Raw genomic sequence first — 18861 nt, forward strand, 5'->3', positions numbered from 1 at the left:
ATATTTATTCAATTAATTGATCTTTTTTGTACAACATGCTGTATTCCAGGGCACAAAATAATATTAGTCCTGGACATAATTTGAAGTGACAGTCCATACATGCACTGGCAACAAAGTACGAAAGTAATGTCAATATGTAACACAGGAAACATCCTTATTCCAATAAGGAAACATCCACAAGTAGTTATCTCATCAGTCATCTTGGTTAGTGTAGTCCTGAATAGGACTCATGTCAATTTAGTAAGTGATGTTTCAACAACTCTTGTGGAAGTCCTTATGAGTTGTGATGATAACTTTGACACATCGTTGAAATCTAAGTCACTAACTATTGACTTCTCAGGATTACACTAACATCGATGATCAACCAACTATTTATTATATGATGTTCAAACCATTTACAATGTAACATTCATTGATTCAATCCGGTACTTTGGAATTCCAAGTTACTTAAGGACGGTGCCTTCTATTGTTACTGCGCATACACTCTGCGCATCTCAAGATACTCGGGTTTCCTATGGGTAGTGCCTGCTAATACAGGAATATTTTTGGGCAGTTTAAAACTATGCGGAGAAAGCAGAACTTAGCAAAGGCTTTTGGTATCTCGAAAGAAAATTGGCGGTAACCATGCATTTTTCAGCGATAATTAAGCTTCAATTTAGGAAAAAATCCCATACATTGCTTCATATTTTGGCGCTTTTTAGACATATTATTGCTTAATTATATCTGAAAAATGCGTGGCTACCCCCAATTTTCGTTTTGGATTCCAATAGGCCTTCCTAAGATCAGCTTTTCCCACATAGTCATAAACCGCACAAAATACTTCAATATTAGTAGGCACCATCCTGAAACCACACCTTCCATAATCATCAGGCTTTAGAGATCACCACTCACCTCTAGTTATTATTTTTATACTAGGGTTGAGGGTGCAGGATGGGTACCAATTTTTCCTACATTTTTATTCAATTGAGAGGTGATTGAAGTGTTAGTTTTCCTCAATGTTGAAGTGATCATTTAATCAAGAGGCACAATGCCTGGACATAAATTAATTAATGCAGCACATACAGTGATAATTCTGTCGATCATAGGTACTGATTCATTTTCGGGCCCATCTGGCTTGCATGTTAAGAAGTCAATCGGCAAGATTCCAGACAAAATAGTGCGAAGTAGGCCAATCACTCTCTCAACATGAATTCGAACATTAGCAATCTCTCTTGTTTTCTCGACATCAACTGGATCAAGTTGATCCCTTCCTTTGGTAAAGGCAGGAATGGCCAGTTGGGCTTGCTTTAACATGACGCTTTCCTGGATTGTGAAGCCACGATCTGCCAAAATCAAAACTCCAGGCAAGAGCTTTTTCAATATGCCACAATTTTCAGTGAGAAATTTGTCCGAGGTTCTCCCTCCCCATTCCTTTGAAACAAAGGAAATAGTTCCTTGGGAAGTGATTCCGATTAAAACTTTGACAGTATTATGATGCTTGTACGAAGAGAATGTCTGCGCCCTGGCCAGAAGATTGGATGGCCTGCAAATAAAAATTTCAAAACAGTCGATAATTACTGTTGTCTCCTTACCAAACGCAAACTGGAAGGCCCGTGGCATTGTTTGCCACAGGTCTTCTTGTTCAGGCCACTTGATGAGTGGGGCCAGCCTGACATCCAAAGCAACCATCCATGCAGTAAGATAAATCCTTTAAAGGCACGTCAAGTTTCAGCTTCATCAGTGTCAAAATGAACTCTTGAAATGTTGTCAAATATTGTGATTTGCGGGTTACGTATGGAGAGACTTGCAGAAACACAGTGTTTAGTATTTGGAATGAAGGAAGTCCTGTGTAAAACTTTACTTTCTCATTGTCCTTCTCCAATTCAAATTGATCAAAAGGAGGTTTCACGCTAGATGGGCTAACCAAGTAGTCAAACTCATCCGATTGTGTGGCGACGTTAACAAACATTTTTGAGTCAGTTTGTGTTTCTTTCTCTGTGGGCTTCCCTAAACTTTTTGCGTCGCTAACTTCGAAGTTTAAATCTAAAATTGGTGCCCTGATTCGTTAACTTTGGAAAGCCTCTTCTCCCTCTCAGACTCTCGTTCTTTCGCCCTTTTAGCAAACGCCGGCTTCTTTACCAATTCGCGTTCCCTCGCCCTCTCACTTCTTTTTGCTGCTAGGTCCCGACCTGTAGCGCCAGTCTTCTTATTATGCCCTAAATTGAGAGTTGGGACCCAGTCAACGTTGATTTATCCCATGATTTTGCGGCTTTTCCAGAAACAAAGTGTTTCCCACACACGCGCTCGTTTTCCAAAATGGTATCAGTCAGATCGTCTCTGCTAATAGCAGAAATCCAGCGCGGTCTTCGTTCCTTTGATAATCCTCTGGCTTCTTGTCCTTGATTTTCAATGATCGAAGGTACTTTGGCAAAATATAATCCTTTATACCTTCCACTTCTATTTCAATCGCCGACAATCAAGCACAAAACCATCTTCTTTCAAAGAACGCAGTCGATTTGTTCGTAATATCTGTACACAAATATGGCGGCGTAACAACAGTTGTCAGGGTTTTGGTCACGTGAGTGAAAACGATCTATAGGTTGCCGGGGCTCTCCTCTAAATCTCAGTTTGACCCAAGACAAAAACACACTCAACCCTGGGTGTGGCTCGCTTCAAGCCAAGCGTTCGGTTTATTCTGGAAAAAAACTAGAAAATACAGCATATAAACATACATAAGCTACAAAATCAACCAAGAAACATACAGCTCAAAATCCTAAAACTTAAAAAACCTAATTGAACTGGGGTTGTGGAACAACAGCTGGGTGAAAAACCTCCTCGTACGTCCACTTGCTCCTAGGAGGAAAACCCCAGGCCAGCTGTACCGCATATTCAACGGTCCCCCGGGCAAGACCAAGAAAAAACTAAAGGCCTAAAGCCTGAGTTACTTATAAACGAGAAGACAAAGAGTCTTTAACGTAGCCATCCTTGGCCGATTCACTAGACCAACGGCCATGTCTTTTAAAAAGGCGATCTGGAATTCCTGGATTGGCGGCAGCAATCGCGCCGCCACTTCTAAGACTGTGAGTACCATTAGTGGTAATATCAGATACAATGTCCTTAAAAGCTTCTAACACTAGTTTATATCCATACTTAGTTTTTGATAACTGACAAAACAGAGGGCTAAGTGGGGCAAGATTAGCTCTTTCTAAATAACGACGGGTCAAGGCAACAGGGCAAGAAGCTTTACCAGATGCCGCTATAACGACCCAAGCCCCATCCCTAGACTGATCAGTTTTGCTAGATTCTATAAATAGCTTTAAATAGCCACAGTCAATCACGACGTCTGAACGATTTAACTTAGCTAGTTCATCAAAGCGAAGAAAAGCAGCAAAAGCTAAAATACAAATAACGGCAGAACGAATATTACACAAAGAGGCCATCGGATCGGCCTTAGAAGCAACTAAATGTTCAAGCTGAGAAATAGTTATTGGCTCCTTCTTGGAAGTGCGATGGGCCAGCATACACTGCGCACCAGCAAGAACATTCTTCATTAGCGGATGATCTGAAGGAGACGGCTTACCACCCAGTAGGTGCATCCAAGCAGTACTGTGGACGGCAGACTCCAGAAGGGACGCTGTCTTTGCGTCAATCATCAAGAATCGCAAGTAAAGAGCAAACTCAAAAGGCGATGCAGGAAAAGCTATCAAGGAATGACTCCGCGCCCAAGATTTCCATCGGTTGTAAGAGGCGGTATACTTGGCTGACGTGCTAGGGGCTCTGCTAGCCAAAACAACCCCAGGTAAAGAAACCACAAGCAAAGATAAGGCAACATCGTTCTGAGCAACAGCTTCCCGAAAATTCGTCCACATAGAAGAGTTGAAAACATCTGCAAAATAAGAAAATAAAAAGAACACAACACACAAATGACACCCCCAAAAATAATAAAATAACCCGAACGCTGAATAAGCGAGACCGAGATGAAATAACTAACCTCACACCCGACTATAAATACCCTAACTAATTACGTAACCCACATACCAGCGCATATTCCTAATCAAACAAAAGATACCGATGAGAGCATATTTTCCTGCTAATTCCACAGTCAAACGCAGGAAAATACTACTCTCCTCTAAATCTCAGTTTGACCCATGTGGCTCGCTTTAAGCCAAGCGCTGCCCAATCCGAGAAGACGAGAACGGGGCCAAAAAGAAGAAAATAACACACCACCCCTATAAACTAAAACAAAGGAAGCCACCCAGTGACTACACGCAAGCCACCCACTGACATAAGAAATAAAACTGACAATAAAGCTGACAAAATAGCGTGAGCCACTTACTGGCTACGCGCGAGCCACCCAGTGGCAAATAAAACTAACGAAATCTGCGTAAGCCACCCACTGGCCACACGCAAGCCACCCACTGGCAGATGAAATAGAACTAAAGAAATCTGCGTTAGCAACGCGCAAACCAACCACCCACTGGCTATAAAAAAAAAACAAACCAAAACAAAAAAGAAAAAGCAAAAAACAAGCCACCCACTGGCAAACTGAAGGCCACCCACTGACCTCAGACCAACAAAAAACACCATAGAAAACTTACGAAACTGACGCAGATGAACAACGAGAACACCAACCTCGAACACTAGTACAGAAACCGGCATTAGAAAAACGCGCAGATCTGAAATTAATACGAAGAGCCAAAATTCTGAAATTAAGATCCTCTCTCCCAAATACACCAGAACTGTGACGACCGATGCAGAAAGTAGACTTCAAAGGAGGGAGGTCTACCCAATCCACGACAAAATGAGCCAGATGAAGACCGTCAGATGTAATAAGAGGCCAGAAAGGAGCGGAACGCCAGAGCGGGACAATCAACGAACCTTGAGCGAAGCAAGACCTCATGTGCTTTAACACCCTCGGAACAAGGTGAGGTAGCGGACAAAACCAGTTGTTGTCGAAGCTCCACGACCTGGTAAAGGAGTCCATGGCTTCACAACAGGATTCCAAAACCTGGAATCAAATCTAGGCAAAAAATGGTTATGTTCATCAGCAAAACGATCAATAGAATGAGACCCCCATGTCAAGTCTAATAAACGAAAAATGTGAGGACTAACGAACCAATCGTCGAAGTCAACAATACGACTTAAATTATCCGCCTGCTCGTTACTTGATCTGGGCACCCATTCCGGCTCGATAGAGATACCATGAAGAACGCAAATCTTAAAAATAAGCTTAGCCTCTTCTTGCAAACAAGGCTTCCTACTACCATCGTCAATAATATGGGCAACATTCTGGTTGTCTGTGTACCACTTGACACATAACCCTACAAGCTTAGGCGCAGACTATTGCAATACTTTTCTAACGGCCAAAATCTCCCGCATCGTAGAACTCCCCATCGCTGAATCGGCAGACCAAACGCCTTGAGCCGCCACCTGGGGCCCAAGCTCAACAATATAACCGCCATATCCGGTATCACTCGCATCCGAATATGCCACTCTAACTGCACTGGATTTGAACCAAATACGACGGCCATTAAGACGACCTAAATTGGACTACCAAAAAACTAATTCTTCCACGACCGAGCTTTCAAGTGAAAAAGTGGAAAACCACGACCTTTGAGCCGAAATCTGAGCGTACATTGAACGGGTCATCAAACGCACAATGTTCCCTATGGCCAAAAACATAGAGTTCAGCTGACCAGCAATTCCAGCCAGATCCTTAGTGTTTGCAAGAGGAAGCCCGAGAACGCGCGAAATGCTTTCTTGAAGCTTCGTAATCTTCGAAACAGGAACGGAAATAATGTTAAGGCTGAAATCAAGATGAAAGCCAAGCCAGGTACCGACCTGCGACGGCTCCCACACGGATTTTGTGAAGGTTCACAAAAAAAACCGGCGAGGTCCAAATCAGAGCGACATAAGCGACTGAGCCCCTGGCAGGCAGCTAAATCGGGTTCCCACAAATACCGTCATCAAGGAAGGTTAGGACACGACTACCAAGCCCACGCCAATAATTAACAAGAGAACGCACTAACTTAGTGAAAATGTACGGCGCCGAAGACAAGCCAAAAGGCAAAATATTAAACACAAAATACTTAATCTCTGAACCATAACACCAAGAAAAACCCAAATACTGGGGATGATCAGGAAAAATTTCGACATGATGATATCCAGATTTAAGATCAAAGGTAAAGAAAAAATAACCCGACTGAAACAAATCAAACACAGTGCGGATATCTTCGTAGCGAACAGACTGCTTCCAAACAAAACGGTTTACAAAAGAAAGATCCAAAATAAGTCGGCATTTCCCACTGGACTGCTGAGCCACGTGCAAAGGGTTGATAAAGTTGGGCGGGTAATCAACTTCGGAAACACAGCCACGCTCAATTAAGTCTGAAATGGCATCGTCAACAAAATCTTTAAACTTGAAAGCCGACGATCTATTAGGAATAACAAAATTCTCAGGCAAATCGATGAAAGAGATTTTGTACCCTTCAACAATGGTGTTAATGATAAAGTCAGAAGCACGAATGGAATTCATCCAAAAATCAACGTGTTCCTTGAGGGAACCAACCTTAAACAAAGTAGGCTCTGCAGATTTTTCAAAATCAAAAGCATCACTTGTTTGACTTATCTGATCTTGATGAAGTAACGAGATTGGGACAGTTGTTTCTCCAATGTCCTTCTGGACCACAAGCGAAGCAGGTTCCTTTCCTGAACTGAGTTCTGGGTAGAAAGGCGGCTTGGCGAAACTGAAAGGGGGGACGAAAGGACTTGAAAGCGTCGTCAGCGCCGTAGCGTGGATGAGAAACAAAAGAAGAAGAAGAAGAAGAAAAAGCATTATTAGACTTGTAATTAGAAGAACCCGATTTAGCACGCGATTTCTCTCGTTTCCTTCTTCGCCGATTTTTCCGCTTTAGAAATGCGCCGTTCATCATCAGGAGTGTCTGCCAAGTCATCCGTCACGTAGGCCGAAACCGTAGCCCAACCACACTCCGATCGATCGGCAAGCTTAATCAATTTTTGACGTTCAGACAAAAGCTTCTTACCTTCTTCCAGCTCTTTCTTAGCCTTATCCAACTTCTTCTTCTCAAGAGCGGAGATAGCTGAATCAAATTGGCCTCTGCGGATTCGTTGAAGTTGAATTGCTTCTCGTTACCAACTTTCTTCCACTTGAAAGAATGATCTTCTTTAAACTTTTTAACAACAGATCGCATGCAGTCTTCTTGATCTTCGAAAATGGACCTCTTGATGTCTTGTAACTTCGCATCAACGCGTTCCAAAATGGTTTCTTGAGACTTCGCAAGAAGTTCGACAAACTCCTCCTTGTTCATGACGATAACTAATAACCCGAACGCTGAATAAGCGAGACCGAGATGAATTACCTAACCTCACACCCGACTATAAATACCCTAACTATTCTCAGCGGTCTCACCTCTCACGTATAAAAGGAGATGAGACAAAGTGAACAATGCCATTCTGTCGATCAAGCGAAAGAGCATAGTTCAAATGGCGGACCCTGCTGTACAAGTCCCGGCACAGGAAAACCTTCCAGCAGCTCAAGCGGCCGCGGTTGTTCAACCACCACCACCGCCTCCGCCTCCACCAAACGCAGAAGAACCTCCTCAAAACGCCGCTGGAGAACAAGTCACTTTGGAGGTTTGTTCAATTTTTGTTTTACTCCAGTATCGTACACGTGTTCTTGCACTTCGTATTCCCGTGGCAGCTTTAAGTCTGTTTTCAGCTCAAGTCATGCCCTGCTTTAAACGTGTAGCTTTGTAGCTCTGCGGGCAATTTTCTCTTTACCCCCCAGTTTATTTTACGCCCTGCTTCTGAACGTGCGACCTTCGTTGCTTTGCGGGCATGTTTACAATTTATGTTGCGCCCTGGCTTGGCGGGCAATTTAAAATTCACTTCGCAATTATGTTGTGCCCTGCTGATAACGTGTACTTGGTTGCTTTGCGGGCAGTTTTAACTCTGTTTACAATTCATGTTCCGCCCTGCTTCAAACGTGTAACTTTTTAGCTTTGCGGGCCGTTTGAAACTGACTTCGTAATTATTGTTGCGCCCTGCTTCAAACGTGTAGCTTTTTAGCTTTGCGGGCAATTTTAAATTGACTCCGTAATTATTGTTACGCCTTGCTTCAAACGTGTAGCTTTTTAGCTTTGCGGGCAATTTGAAATTGACTTCGTAATTATTGTTACGCCCTGCTTCAAACGTGTAGCTTTTTAGCTTTGCGGGCAATTTGAAATTGACTTCGTAATTATTGTTACGCCCTGCTTCAAACGTGTAGTTTTTTAGCTTTGCGGGCAGTTTGAAATTGACTTCGTAATTATTGTTACGCCCTGCTGATAACATGTAGCTTTTAGCTTTGCGGGCAATTTGAAATTGACTTCGTAATTATTGTTACGCCCTGCTGATAATGTGTTTACAATTCATGTTGCGCCCTGCTTCAAAACGAGTAGCTTTTAGCTTTGCGGGCGGCTTTAGATTGACTTTCTAATTAATTTTTTTTGCCCTGCTTCAACACGTATAGTTTTGTAGTTTTGCGGGCTACTTGAAGTCGACTTACCACTTTCTGAATTTTATTTATATGCGCTATTTTTGCCGATTATGTGTACATTCTTATTCTCGGTTAGCTTCAAAAGCTTTTCAATTTTGTTGACCTCAAAACATACTTCAGCAGAGAACTAGTTATTATCTTTGTGCGATCTTTGTCGATTATTCTCACTCTTCATTTTTTAATTGTCTTAATTTGCCATTTCTGAGTGCTTGTTTGCCACATTGTTCTACTTGAATTGTTTATTTTCGTATTGTTCTGTTAATTGTTATATTTGCACTCCGACTTTGTCGGAACAAAGGATTCCCTGCCGCTTTACCGGGTCTTATCACAATGCTTGTACTCATTTACGAATGTTTTGTATCGCCGCTAAGCGGTATGAAATTACACTTCGCAATACATCTGTCTATTTCATTTTCTCATTCAGGCTTTGCAAGAAAGAATTAAATTTTTGGAAAATGCCCAAGGGACCTCCATTCAGGCTTTAAAGAATCGCATTACCCATTATGGTAGTCGCCGCCTGGAGGACTTCGACAAATACGAGGCCTTGCGCCTCGCGGAGGAGCTCGTCTCCGTAGCGAAGACAACTGGTTATGATAAGGCCGCCAGCTTTGACATCATAGCGGCCACCCTAAGAGAGAAAATACACGTGCCGAAAGAGCAGTTTAAAGCTTACTTTTTGGCTCTTCTCGCGGACAAGGAATTTACAAGAATCTTTGACACAATCTCCAAGGTCGACAAGTCGTTTAGACGTCCCTCGCCTTACTCGCGTCCTCAGGCCAGAGGCAGTCAGAGGTTCTCGTCACACCCTCGAGTGACCTGCTACAGATGTGGTACGCCCGGACACAAGTCTACGCAATGTTTTAAGCGGTCTCCGACGACCCGCTATTTTTCTTCAGGCGGTCCAGGTCACAACCAGCCTCGACCGACATCTCAGTAGCAGAATCTGCCCGATCCTCATTTTGTATGCGTTTTAGTACTATTAAAGTCAAATGAACACTATTGCATCACAATGTTTGTTTATTCATATACATTATACCCACCCCCCCAGGGTTTTATTAACATATTATTACTTACATATTTTACGACTCGCTACGCTGTTCATAGATGTGGGAACCAATTATCTCTTTTCGATCGCACCCTTCCCCCCTCGGGTGGCATTCTCAAAGGGAAGCTCACTTTCCCTCTCGGATTACCGGGGCTGAGTTTGCCATTCCTTGGGCCCTAATTTATTTCCAAGTTCTTTTTTATTTTCCTTTTAGCTGTCAGACCCTTGCTTTCACGATTGGGAAAAGCATCCCGGTTTCAAGCCTAACACAGTTGGTATGAATAAGTTACAGTGGATAAACATCGATGGTTCTGTTGTTGATGAGGCCCAAGGGATGGCAAACAATTCCCACATCTCTGATGAGGATATCGCCCTCGTGTTACAGGGAAATTCATTAGCGGATATGTCTCGCCTTGTTTTCCGCGATCCAGATCACTTCCTAGCAGGGGAACTCCATCGCCATGCACCACAATGGAATGCTTTATTAAATGATATGAACGATGAGCGCTTCTCTGAAGTCCGTGATTGGATTACTAACGGTGTAGACGTAACGAAGTTCTTTAGACCGTTTAAGGGTAGTTACAAGGGAAGGAATTACGAGTGTGGTAGTCCACCGCCTTGCGCTTTCCCCAACCACCTGTCGTGCAAACCTTTTGCCTCGTTTATTTCTGATACGCTCCTGGACCGTTTGCGTTCCGGTGCTATTTCTTTGTGGGGCAAAGTCGGAGAATGCACCCCACCCCACCTTATTATGCCCCTCACTGTCGAGCCTAGCAAGCCGCGTCTCTGCAACGACGATAGATTTCTTAATCTGTGGATCGAAGACCGTCCGTTTGCCTTGGATAGCGTCCAACACTTGCCTAAGTATGTCAATAAAGGATTTTACCAAACAGTGTGCGACGACAAGTCAGGATATGACCACATCAAACTTCACCCCAGCAGTCGAACTTACTTTGGCTTCCAGTGGGGAGGTTGGTATTTTGTGAGTGAATGTATTCCTTTTGGCTGGAAATCCTCGGCCTATATATATCATACGACTGGTCTAGTTGCGTCACACAGACTTCGTTCATGGAACATTCCCTCTTCATTGTATATTGACGACCGCCATAATGGCCAACTGTCATTTCCAGGTGGCATTTTACCAGCCGCCTATCAAGCCCTCGCCTCAAGGGATGAAGTGAATTTTGCTCTGGCCGTCGCGGGTATTTTTCTCACGTGCTACATCTTAATTTCCCTCGGCTACTTTATCGGTCTGGCGAAGTCTCACCTTACCCCGAAAAAACAGGTGCCATACCTTGGTTTCGGTATCGATTCTGAACTACAGGCGTTTACCTTGTTACCCCATAAAAAAGAAAAGCTTCTTCGTCTCATCAAAGAAACGTTGGCTCGCGATAACCTCGACCTACTAACCTTGCAAAGGCTCAGCGGTAAATGCGTGTCCATGAGCTTGGCAGTTCCGGGCGCAAGGCTTTATGTTAATGAAATAAACCTAGCTGTGTCTCGCGCCACGCGTTCTGCTCGACCTGTAAAGATGTCTGCCGCTCTAAAGAATGAAATTGAGCACTGGCTATTCCTTGAGACCTGGGACGGTTTTCTTCCCTGGCGGTCTGAGAAACACACACATGTCAGGCTGTTCTCCGACTCATCTCGCTTCGCTTGGGGAGGTGCACTGAGTCCGGGTGCCATTGAGGCGAACGTTTATGATTACTGGGACGCCTCAACAATACAAGCCGATATCGCCACTAAGGAGACCTTAGCGCTCAATAATGTCCTTGAATCATTCGCTGATACCATCAAAAACTCGTGGGTCGACGCCTTCGTCGACAGCATGGCTCTAGTCCGTTCATGGAATCGACAGGGCTCTCGTTCTCAATCGCTTTCTAGCGCCTTGAAGAAATTATTCAACACAATGACGAAACTCAACATCGATTTGCACCTTACTTTTGTGCCTAGTTCTCAGAACCAAGCCGACTTCCCCTCGCGACGCCTTAGCCTACAGGATGCCAAATTGTGCCCATCCCTATGGACAGTAGTACAAGAGTGGTATGGCGGCGAAAATGGGCACTCTGTCGATCTAATGGCACGCCCTTCAAACGCCCAATCCGACTTGTCAGGTGCCAAGTTACCTTTCTTCTCTGAAAACCCTCTGCCGGGATCCCTGGGAGTGAACGTGTTCGCGCAATCGCCCGATCTGTACGATCCGTTTGTATTCAAGAACCCATACGCCTTTCCCCCGATCTGCCTTATACCTCATGTTATCAAGTATATGAGAAGCCTGCAATTATCCTACACTATCGTAGTACCAGACGTATGCCCAAGGCATTTTTGGTGGCCCTTGTTAACGTCTACATGTTCTTCCCGATACCTGCTGGCCGTTGCCGGAACCGTTGGAGCGCTCCTCACTCCCTCTAAACACGGGTTTTCAAACAATTGGCCTATCCCATGGGATCTCTGGGTGTTCCGCATCGGATAAGCAAGTAGTAGCTCTTGGTTAGCGCACGAGCCAAACAAAGAACACTTAGCTATCTTTAAATTTGCCAATTCTCCCATTAATTTAGCTCCATCCATTACTTCAGTGAAATCAATGTTGTCAATAAATCATTGTTTTCCAGTATACATCTGTTGACAGTTGTTTTATAGCTTCATTTATACATTTATGTCAAAACAAATCTAAAGGATAAAGAAGGAACTGTTTGTTTTACTTTCATATCCTTTAGGACTTACCTCCAGCCGTTCGAGCGTTTGTACCAGCCGTGTCATGTCCTTCGTGCAGCCACCCCAACGACAAGCTGTTCTTTTTCTGCCAAATGTGCGGCTACAGGAGGAAAACAGTCTCCCCAAGTGTCCCGAGCCCTAAACTCTCAGTCGACCTTCAAGCGATAGATAACCGTTTGGAACTCCTAAATAATGCCTCCCTTCAATCGTCATACTCAAAACAGAAGTGCTCACTTCGTACGGAGTTTGAAACTTTCTTGGCGTCCCTTCCGAATAGTAAAACCATCCTTTCGGCAAGCCCCACTGACATCTCTCGGTTCTTGGTCTGGAAAGACCGACATGGCAAAACCATAGTACATAGTAATGGGTGTCCCGATTCCCACCTTCAAAACGCAGCTAAGTGTAAATGTCCTAAACGCCTGGCATTCAAGACAATCGACTCCTACATTGGAAAACTGCGAGCCATTTTTAAGGAAACCGGGCGCTGTGGAGAGTGGAACTCCCTGCTAGGTCTGGGTAACCCCGCCGCTTCACTCGAAGTGCAAAAATATCTTAAGGCGTCAACTGAGGAACAATTACGAGCCCGCATCACGCCAAAGCAAGCAGTTCCCCTATTTTTGTCCAAATTGTTGCTTCTGGCCCGTTTTTTAAATCGGAAAATTGCGGAGCGCTCGGTTAGTCCTTCTGGTCTGTTTGTATTGACGCGGGACCAAGCGTTTTTCAAAACGTTATTCTTTAGCGGTGATCGTGGTTCAGATCTTGGCATGGTGAAAACAGAAGAGATCCTGCGTTTCCCCCAGGACAATGGGCTGTTGTTCAACCACGTATGGGGAAAAACCCTGAGGGATGGCGTCTCTAACGTCTTCGGGATTCGGAGACACCCTAACCCTGAGTTGTGTCCAGTTAAAGCTATTGAGACATATGTAGCCGTGGCTTCCGAGTTGCGCGTTTCTGTGACAAATGGTTACTTGTTTCGACCAACTAATCCCCAAGGTCATATTGTGAACAAACCATTTTCAAGTTCTTCAGCAGAAGCTCGTTTAAAGCTGTATTTGAAAGAAGCTAAGATCGATTAGGGAGAAACGCTACACAGCTTCCGTTCGGGCTCAGCCATAACGTTAGCGTTATCTGGCTCCCAGTTGGCGGACATAATGTCTCATGTAGGATGGAATAACAAAGAAACTGCTCTCTACTACATGAAACTAGCGGAGGTGCTTCGTTTGGATAGTCCCTCTCATTTGCTATCCGCGGACTCTTCCGCGACAGCCGCCCTAACAGAGAACTACATGGAGCTTAACCGTCTAAAAAACTTTATATCCGCTTTTCCGCACGTTTAATTCTTAACCTTGTTGCATCTCGTTTAAAACACTTTACGAATTTTTAGGATGGGGCACCTTGAGTTTGGGATTCTGAGAACGGGGTTTCCTTATGGTCCAGTGGTTTGGGACTTTAGGACACTCTGTAACATAGAGACTGTCGGTGCCCAATCTCAACATAGCGTGAGAGAGAGAACGTTGAGAATAAAGTACTATTCTCAGCGGTCTCACCTCTCACGTATAAAAGGAGATGAGACAAAGTGAACAATGCCATTCTGTCGATCAAGCGAAGTGTTGTAGTATAAAATGCAGCACACGGTATCCCTTGCCCTGACGTTCTCTCTTTCACCAGCCATCAAGTTTCGTCCTGCGTTTGATTTTCCCTACCCAAACCCTCCCCTTTCCTCTTCAGAACATTCATCAACAGGACGAGACTGTCGGTGCCCAATCTCAACATAGCGTGAGAGAGAGAACGTTGAGAATAAAGTACTAATTACGTAACCCACATACCAGCGCATATACCTAATCAAACAAAAGATACCGATGAGAGCATATTTTCCTGCTAATTCCACAGTCAAACGCAGGGAAATACTATTATCTTTGCAATCGCCCGCGTTCACGCTCTAATTCTAACAATGGTCATTTTGGGTATCCTGATACCTTAACTTGAAACTCTTATTTTATATTTTTTAACTGACGTATCTCCAAACAGCATTGTTACCACGTATATTCTTCAGGTTGTCTAATATATAATAGTCCTGACAGAAAAATTGAGAACTTTACTTATTTCAAAATTATAGCTGAGGCAATAATACATAAATTTCAAGCATTTGCATATAAATAGTTTGAAATGAAGACAGACAGGGAATAACCTTTGTTACAAACTGTAAGCGTCTCCTCTTTTCTCTGGGCAAAATATTCATGAAAATATTACAAGCGCTTAAAACTTGGGTCGCGACCGCTCAGTGACTATAAATTATATTTTACGAATGAATATTACTTTAAATAGGGAAATCAACCCATTGTACACTCTTCTTGCTTTTCCTTTGACTTGTTACAGCGGTACATAAGACGAGCAATTCGATAGACTAGCAATCGTTGAGTTTAATATGTGCATAATTGTTTATAATTTAAGCATAACATAATTATATAACATATCTGGAAATAGTTAGGAATCGTTAAATGCATAAAGAGCTTAATTACGTATTCAAAATACCAAAAAGCTTCAAGATCTGTGCCATCATACGATTGCAGTCTGTAATGATTTTTCCCTGAATCGAACCATTGACGTTCTACTCGCGTAGGCCAAAAATTAATGGTGTGAAAAAATGGGCAACATATTATATACAGCTGCACCTTCCCTGCCGCCTGGTACAAGCTAATTCCTGTATCTACAGAAAGCCCAAGAGTTGCACTTCTGACTCTATATAATAACTTTTTTTACCAGGTGGCAAGACACTTGCATTATCATAAAATGTGACAAAAACATACCTTTTTCGCTGCTCTTTCCAGCAAGAACATCGTTTTACATCACCGATTTCTACTCGATCACAAGTTGGAATCTCTGAGCCAAACATTACCGCAACGAACATTTTTTCAGACAATAAGTTCCCCTTGAAATCGTCGTTAAAACTGCCGTTGATCTCTCACAGAACTGGCAAAAGTGACAGGTACTCGACTCTCCTACGGCAGCCATTTTCCCTTCCATGCTTGTGGGCAGTTTTCATCAAAAAACCAATAAGATTCACGGATAATGATAATTTGCACAGCACCTGCGCAGACATTTTTCGCCAGTGAATCGAGTTTACGGCAGTAAAAAATTTCGCATGACTTCAGCGCTGATGTGCTGGTCCAATAATTTTACGCTTCAGAATCTTCAGAATGGCGGGAAAAGGCTGCTGGGCGGAGCTTTCTTGTTCAACGAGGGTTTCGAACTTTATTCGGAAAAAATCGCGTATAAGAATTCATTTCGTTCAGTCTTGTTACGAGAGTAAAGATGACTGGATTATTTAAATTCATATGGCAATCACACAAGGACATCAAATATACTCGTTATGAACCAGTTTTGGCTATGACTTTATTTGATTTTGTGGCTTCTAAAAAAGCCGTTTTTGTGGTTGTGGTAGCTGGCCCACTCAGAGACAACCTGCCACGTATTTCTTTCTGAACATCACGCGTAGACGTTTAAACGGACGAGACACCTTTTTGCCATCGTAGTAAAACGTGGGTAACTTTGACAGCAACAGTCGGAAGGTCACTTGAACGATGCGGCACCGTCTCCCATCAGCTTTAATTGTTTGCTCCATGTACGGTGCAAGGCCAGCGTCTCGAAGTTCCTGGTAACCAATATCTGTCGTTTCTGCCCGTATCTCTTGTGGAAGGATCGGAAACAGGAAGCGAACAACGTCATGGCAAATCTCGATTGATTCTTCGTATTGAAGAGGAACTTTCTGTCCTCTTTCAAACACGAGACCAATTCTCTCTTGGGCTTCTTCCACGTGAACTGGATCAGGGTCGGGACTCTGGAAGGCTTCAATCAGCTCAGGCGGTAAGTGAGTCTTTGGCTCCCAAGTGTTCTGGGAAGAGAGGCTTTCCATTGCAGATTTTCTTGGCAACGATCCGCTTAGCCTCAAAAATTCCAAGACCCCCGGGTTTCCGGTTGCACATTCTGGAATGGGATAACTTAATGCCCATTAAGCTCTTATAATAGCCCACGGGAGGACGATTATGTTTCTCCATCTTTCGACAGTAAGTCGAATGTTGTTAACTGAAGGAAACCGGAATGTTTATAATAAGATTGACTAGCTAGTCTTGATGAGCACCTCGCCTCAGCCGCTCTTAATCTCCTCATTTGATTCTACAATACAAGTTAAGAGGGCTTTCCACCCAGCCCCAGCTTCGCCAGGTTTTGCGAGTTACGTATTTCTAGTAACTATGTGGACTTGCGGCTGTAAAGCTCGGACGTTCGTGCAGTTGTGCATGCACCACGAGTGAAAAGTTGAAAGCTCATCGCAAACTCTTCCGGTCCTGGCGCGGTGAGGGTAAAAGACGGCATGAGTTCGCGGAATGGCATGTGGCATGACCTGCGGCATGGCATAATTATGCGAAATACGATACTTACGGAATGACTTAAAGAAATGAATTAACTGAAGAGTGCGTCTCTTTTGCGCCAATTTTAATAGCATTAGCTATTCGATGTTGCGGAAAATGCAACAGATGGGCTGATTAGAAAATACAAGCCAGCAGCTCTGATAGAACACGTCTGTTCGATGGTTAGGAAAAAGTGAGGGTGAAGAAATCCATGAATACTGTTTATTGTTCTCACATTCAAGGAAACATGAGTACATGTGCCTGTTCTCGGACACATTTTGCATTTATCACAATAACTTACCTCAGAAAATCCGAAGCAATCTGAGAATTTCCTAGTATATAGTTCCTTCCTTTAATACTGACCTAAACACGTCCCAAAGATTGGCTGAGTGAACGCCTGAGGTTTCTCCGTAACTTTGAAAAATGTTGTAGACGTTGACCGGCCTATTCTCGCACAGGTAGTCCATATTCTCGGACGCGTACGATCATTCGCAGATGGTTAATTCCCTTTTTTGGAAAAAAATATATACCCTTCATCATGTTAATATACGTCTCGTTAAAGAAAAAAACCGCGGTAATATTTACAGTATATGTCATCTTTTCCCAACTTAAAAAGCATTTTAAAGTCAGTTGGGGTGAGTTCCTCGAGTATTTTAAAGCGCTGAAACATTGCATAGTGGTCTACAGTGACCGGTCCCTCTGCACCTCCGTCGGGTTACTGTTTTTTTTTTAACTCGTATCGCATTTGCTGTCTAATTCCAGATTATTTTCCCCAGAATTTTATTTAATAGATATAACGAGATATAGTTGTGTCAACGTCCAATAAAATATGTGGTTCGTGAGGAAAAATACCCCGCTACCCTCCCCCGCCGGTAGGGTCAATAAATCTTACAACTTACAACTTGACCTGTGGCCTACCCGCCGAAAGCGCGTTCTTCGGCCGCCGTTTACATTTCCGAAGCAGTTTCAAATCACAAAATATTTATAGCCAATTTTTGAATTTAAGAGGGAATATACCTCGATGCGATGTTTAACAAATTTTGCCGCTTTTGGAAATTGCATTTCCAAGTTATTCCGGCTCGCTGTCAAACCAGGTAAGCTTTTAGAAGCTGGGAAGTTTCTATGAAACTGTTGTTGAACTTAAAAATGCGTTTGGCCTTCGCTTTGTCCGAGAATAGTTTTATCAGATGCTCTGAACATTTAACGGTTACATATTGTAACGAAAAAAAAATTGTAATAAACTCACGGGAAAATAGGTTGTTTTTTCTTTATATCAAGCGCACTGCCGTTAATTGATTTGTTTGCCATTCCGCATGTATTGTATTTCGCATAAATTATGCCATGCCTTAGGTCATGCCACATTTCAGTCCGCAAACTCTCGCCGCCTTTTACCCTCACCAGTCCTGGCGTGCGCCTGTACATGCTTTTTTAACAGCGGTTTTTCACGAGAAATTTGAGTTCCCAAATTGCGTCCTTCAAAGCTGGTGCCGTGAAGACGTGTTTGTGTGCGACACAATAGCTTAAAATAGAATTCAAACAGGCGAAATTGCAAAAAGAAACGCCTGACATTTTTGTGTTTTGCATTCAAATTTGACGATGTTATTTGCATGACAATGTCTTAAAACTCCGTCATTGAAATAACGTGACAACAACTTTTAAAATCATTGTCGATGGCGTCCTAGAAAGTTGGTGCCATGAGGACGTGTTTTGTGTGCGACACAATAGCATAAAATATAATTCAAACAGGCGAAATTGCAAAAACAAACGCCTGACATTTTCGTGTTTTGCATCTCTTAATGCATATTCAAATTTGACGATGTTGTTTGCATGACAATGTCTTAAAACTCCGTCATTGAAATAACGTGACAACAACTTTTAAAATCATTGTCGATGGCGTCCTAGAAAGCTGGTGCCGTGAGGACGTGTTTTGTGCGCGACACAATAGCACAAAATAGAATTCAAACAGGCGAAATAGCAAAAACAAACGCCTGACATTTTCGTGTTTTGCATCTCTTAATGCATATTCAAATTTGACGATGTTGTTTGCATGACAATGTCTTAACACTCAGTCATTGAAATAACGTGACAATAACTTTTAAAATCATTATCGACGTCGTCACATCAAAATCATGGCGCTTTTCTTCATGGTATTTGTCATG

General features: G+C 43.1%; 1 protein-coding gene and 1 pseudogene across 1 annotated transcript; one reads left to right on the forward strand and one right to left on the reverse strand.

Moving 5' to 3' along the window:
* Window positions 1-998: 998 nt before the first annotated feature.
* Window positions 999-1959, reverse strand: LOC146474743 (uncharacterized; annotated as a pseudogene).
* A 5438-nt stretch (window positions 1960-7397) lies between these two features.
* LOC146474744 (uncharacterized) lies at window positions 7398-9535 on the forward strand. Its single transcript, XM_085116450.1, has 2 exons — window positions 7398-7632; window positions 8961-9535. Exons 1-2 carry the CDS (start codon window positions 7483-7485, stop codon window positions 9471-9473), a joined length of 663 nt encoding a protein of 220 aa, XP_084972576.1. The 5' UTR covers window positions 7398-7482; the 3' UTR covers window positions 9474-9535.
* The last annotated feature ends 9326 nt before the right edge of the window (window positions 9536-18861 follow it).

This window comes from Pavona decussata, unplaced genomic scaffold (genome assembly GCF_977016875.1).
Source record: "Pavona decussata unplaced genomic scaffold, jaPavDecu1.1 SCAFFOLD_87, whole genome shotgun sequence".
NCBI lineage: Eukaryota > Metazoa > Cnidaria > Anthozoa > Scleractinia > Agariciidae > Pavona > Pavona decussata.

What these genes read in the sequence shown, in the direction of transcription:
- LOC146474744 (XM_085116450.1), top strand. Translation starts at nt 7,483, where the DNA reads ATGGCGGACCCTGCTGTACAAGTCCCGGCACAGGAAAACCTTCCAGCA. An exon ending in GAGAACAAGTCACTTTGGAG is followed by an intron (nt 7,633 to 8,960) that starts GTTTGTTCAATT and finishes TTTCTCATTCAG; the next exon opens with GCTTTGCAAGAAAGAATTAA.